The 3,185-nt window shown below is 54.1% G+C and overlaps 1 protein-coding gene across 1 annotated transcript in view; it reads left to right on the forward strand.

Annotated features, from left to right (window-relative positions):
• Positions 1-2,188: 2,188 nt before the first annotated feature.
• Positions 2,189-3,185, forward strand: part of LOC104271520 (lethal(3)malignant brain tumor-like protein 1) — a gene marked incomplete at its 3' end in the record, with an annotated part of 5,224 nt that continues 4,227 nt past the window's right edge. The window contains exon 1 of the mRNA XM_009866211.1: positions 2,189-2,324. Within this exon, the coding sequence (XP_009864513.1) occupies positions 2,189-2,324 (136 nt within the window). The remainder of the gene's footprint in view (positions 2,325-3,185) is intronic.

The following is a 3,185-nucleotide window of genomic DNA, read 5'->3' on the forward strand; positions in this document are numbered from 1 at the left end:
CTGTGGCCTGTTGCGTGCAGCAGGTCCCTCCTCAAACATTCCCTGGCTGTGCTGAGGCTTTGCTTGTTTTCCAAGCCCCCGTGTCTGTCTCTGGTCAGAGCGCTGTTGTGCCAACACCCAGCATTTCTTGTCTGATAAGCTAGAAACTTGGTGAGCAGTACAACCAGAGAAGCTTGGTTGCCTTAAAACATGTGTTTTATGGCCATTTTCCTTTGTACATGTGACTCTGGGTGCACAGATGAGCTGTTCCCAGCCGTTCTCTGCTGTTTGGGAAGTTCAGACCATGCTCCGTTCTGATGCCTTCCTCTGCAAGGTGAATTTGAAGGTTTTACTCTGAGACCACTTTTATACAGACATCTCATCCTGAGGTGGTGGAAGTAGGCTGGCACACAGATGGCCACGTGGTAAATGCGATTGCACAAGAACTGCTTTACTGGAGCGAAGCAGGTCAAGAAAGAGAGCGCTTCTGGATTAAAATTGTCTGGAAAAATTCCTCCTTCCAGCAAGCACATTGTGGAGGGACCACTAGTGTGTGCCTGGGGTTTCCTACGGTGGCTTTCCTCCCTTTTGGCTTCTCCAGAGTGGGAACTCGAGGTCCTTGGCTGTCCCTCAGCAGAAGGCAGGAGAGAGGAGTGGACGTGCTGAGTTTTAGGTCCCTGTGGACCTAAAGGAAAGACGGAATGGCGGCCTTGTTGGGGAGTGGAGCTGACCTACACCCTCTCTAAGACATACAGAATTACAGTCAGAAAAAATGGTGAACTTGGGGCCTCACTGCTAAGTCCAAAATAGCTTTCACCTCTGTGATTCCTTGCTGTTTTAAAATCTGGATGGTGGGATATTTGAAAGCTGCTAAGTGTTGGCCTAATTCTGCTCTTGCCCGGATGGGCAGAGTTTTATCAGATGTCACTGGGGCACATGTTGGTCAAAAAGCTGTTTAAGATCCCAACTAAATAAGAAAAATTAGAGAATAAATAAACGTTTTGTTCATCATCTAGAGCAGTCGCTAGAGAGGGAATGTGCTTGTTTTGCTGATTGTTGTGCTAGTTTGCAGGAAGCATGGTTTCCATCCTGGGAGGTTCTCAAGACCAGACTGGATAAAGCCTGAAGCAGCCTGATCTATAGCTGACCCTGCTGTGAGCAGGAGTTTGGACCAAAGACCTCCTGAGGTTCCTTCCAGCCTGAATTATCCTGTGATCCTCGATGGGTCTTGCCAAGGCTTCCAGGAGGTGCCTTGAAGTGATCTCTGGGATGGTACCTGCCCAGGCTCTGGCTCCACGTGCTGAAGCAACCAGACTTGTCTCAGCCGTGGGAATTTTGGTGTAGGCACTGTCCTGTCTCCTGGGCCAGCTGCTGCCCCAAGGCCAGGGAATTGAGGAAGGCAGCTGGCACGGCCACCGTGGCCAGGTCCAAGTAGGAGCTCAGGTCACCAGGCAGGGTCTGAGATCAAGCCAGGATACCAGTCAACAGGTCAGCTCCAACCAGTGCTGCTGCAGCTTGGCATAGACAGGCCGAGGGTGGGCCCGTGGTTGGGGGTCCCAGGGAGGCTGGTCAGGGCCAGCGAGGTCCAGGAGTGCTCTCAGGGCCCTGGTGGCTTGCCTGCTCCTTGAAATTCATGGCTAAGTGGGTTGAACATCACCAGTCCTGTGGGAAACTCAGCTGCCTGCAGTGGACGTTGTGTTTTGCCATTTGACTCCTGTCACTTGTGAAATTCTATCTTACAGCTGGTTAGAAGATCAAGGGTGACTTCCCAGGAGGAGAGCTGGAAGGGGAACGTCAGGGACCTCTGTCTCCTCCAGGGTAGGATTTGCCAAGCCCCAGTCACAGTCTGTGCCAGAGCAGTGTAGGCCCCACTGGGAGCCAGGAGCAGCCATCGCTTGTGGTGGATCTGCTGTGCTCGTACCATCTCATGGTGCTGCCAGGTAAGAAAAAACCCCTCAGCATTTACAGGCTCTGAGCTGGGATCTTGCAACAAGGGCTTTACTAGGTCTTGTTGGTACCAGCTGTGACCTTCGTGCTGTTCTCTGTTGGATTCAGTGGGCCTTTAGTATGTCTTCTGGGAGATGGTGGAAAGGGAGGGACCATCCTCCACAGTCTCCTTCTCACTCCTTTGTCATGTTTGCGCTTGTCCCCAGCTTGTTTTTTTTTTTTTGCTGTCTTCCAGTGTCTCGCTCTGCGTACAGGCAAGGCGATGGACAGCAGAGCAGAGATGGAGGTTGTGAGGAGCACGAAGGGGAGTGGTGCTGGGGAGGTCAGCGTCCATGTGGTCACCACCGAGAGCACTGTGCAGAGCACCCACCTGCCAACGACTGCCTTCATCATACCAGGTATGCAGAGCTGTCCTCTCTGACTGGTGCCTCCACAGCCCTCTCCCCTCACATTGATACCTCACGCTCCTTGTACATCTGTGCTCCTCCCAAGCCTTGGGAGGTGAAACTGTGCTGCTGTTGCCATCTTAGAGGTTCTCTGTGGCTGTCCCACATCACTTGGGTGATTTGAGGCTGATCAAAATCTCTTGAGTTTTAAACCAAAGCCCTGATGTCCAGGGCCCTGTGTCAGTGCAGCACCGTGTGCTGGAGCGTGTAGCCTCCTGGGGTGTTGCTTTATCGTAGAGTCACAGAATATCTCAGACTGGAAGGATCGTTGAGTTCGACTCCTTGCTTCTCGCAGAACTACCTAGAACTAAACCGTACGACTAAGAGCGTCATCCAGGCTCTCCCTGAACTCTGACAGGCTTGGTGCTGTCACCTCTTCCCCAGGGAGCCTGTTGCCGGGACCGACCACCCTCTTGGTGAAGAGCCTCTTCCTCATGTCCCATCTGAACTTCCCCTGACGCAGCTTCGTTCCATTTCCTCGTGTCCTATCGCTGGTCACCAGAGAGAGGAGCTGAGCACCTGAGGGAGGTGCAGGCTGCGATGAGGGCACGCCTCGGCCTCCTCTGCTCCGAGCTGAGCAAGCTGAGCGGTCTCAGCCGCTCCTCCCAAGTCTTGCCCTCGAGACCTTTCACCCCCTTGTTGCCCTCCTGGACACGTTCTCGTGGTTTGATGCCCGTCACACACTGAGGTGCCCCAGCCCACCCCTGGCGCTCGTGGTGGGGCCGCACCAGCGCGGGGCAGAGCGGGTCAACCAGCTGGCCCTACTGTGCTCGAGGCAGCCCAGGGCACAGACTTGGCGACACGGGCACGCGG

The sequence above is a fragment of the Apaloderma vittatum genome, unplaced genomic scaffold, assembly GCF_000703405.1.
Source record: "Apaloderma vittatum isolate BGI_N311 unplaced genomic scaffold, ASM70340v1 scaffold12640, whole genome shotgun sequence".
NCBI classification, from domain to species: domain Eukaryota; kingdom Metazoa; phylum Chordata; class Aves; order Trogoniformes; family Trogonidae; genus Apaloderma; species Apaloderma vittatum.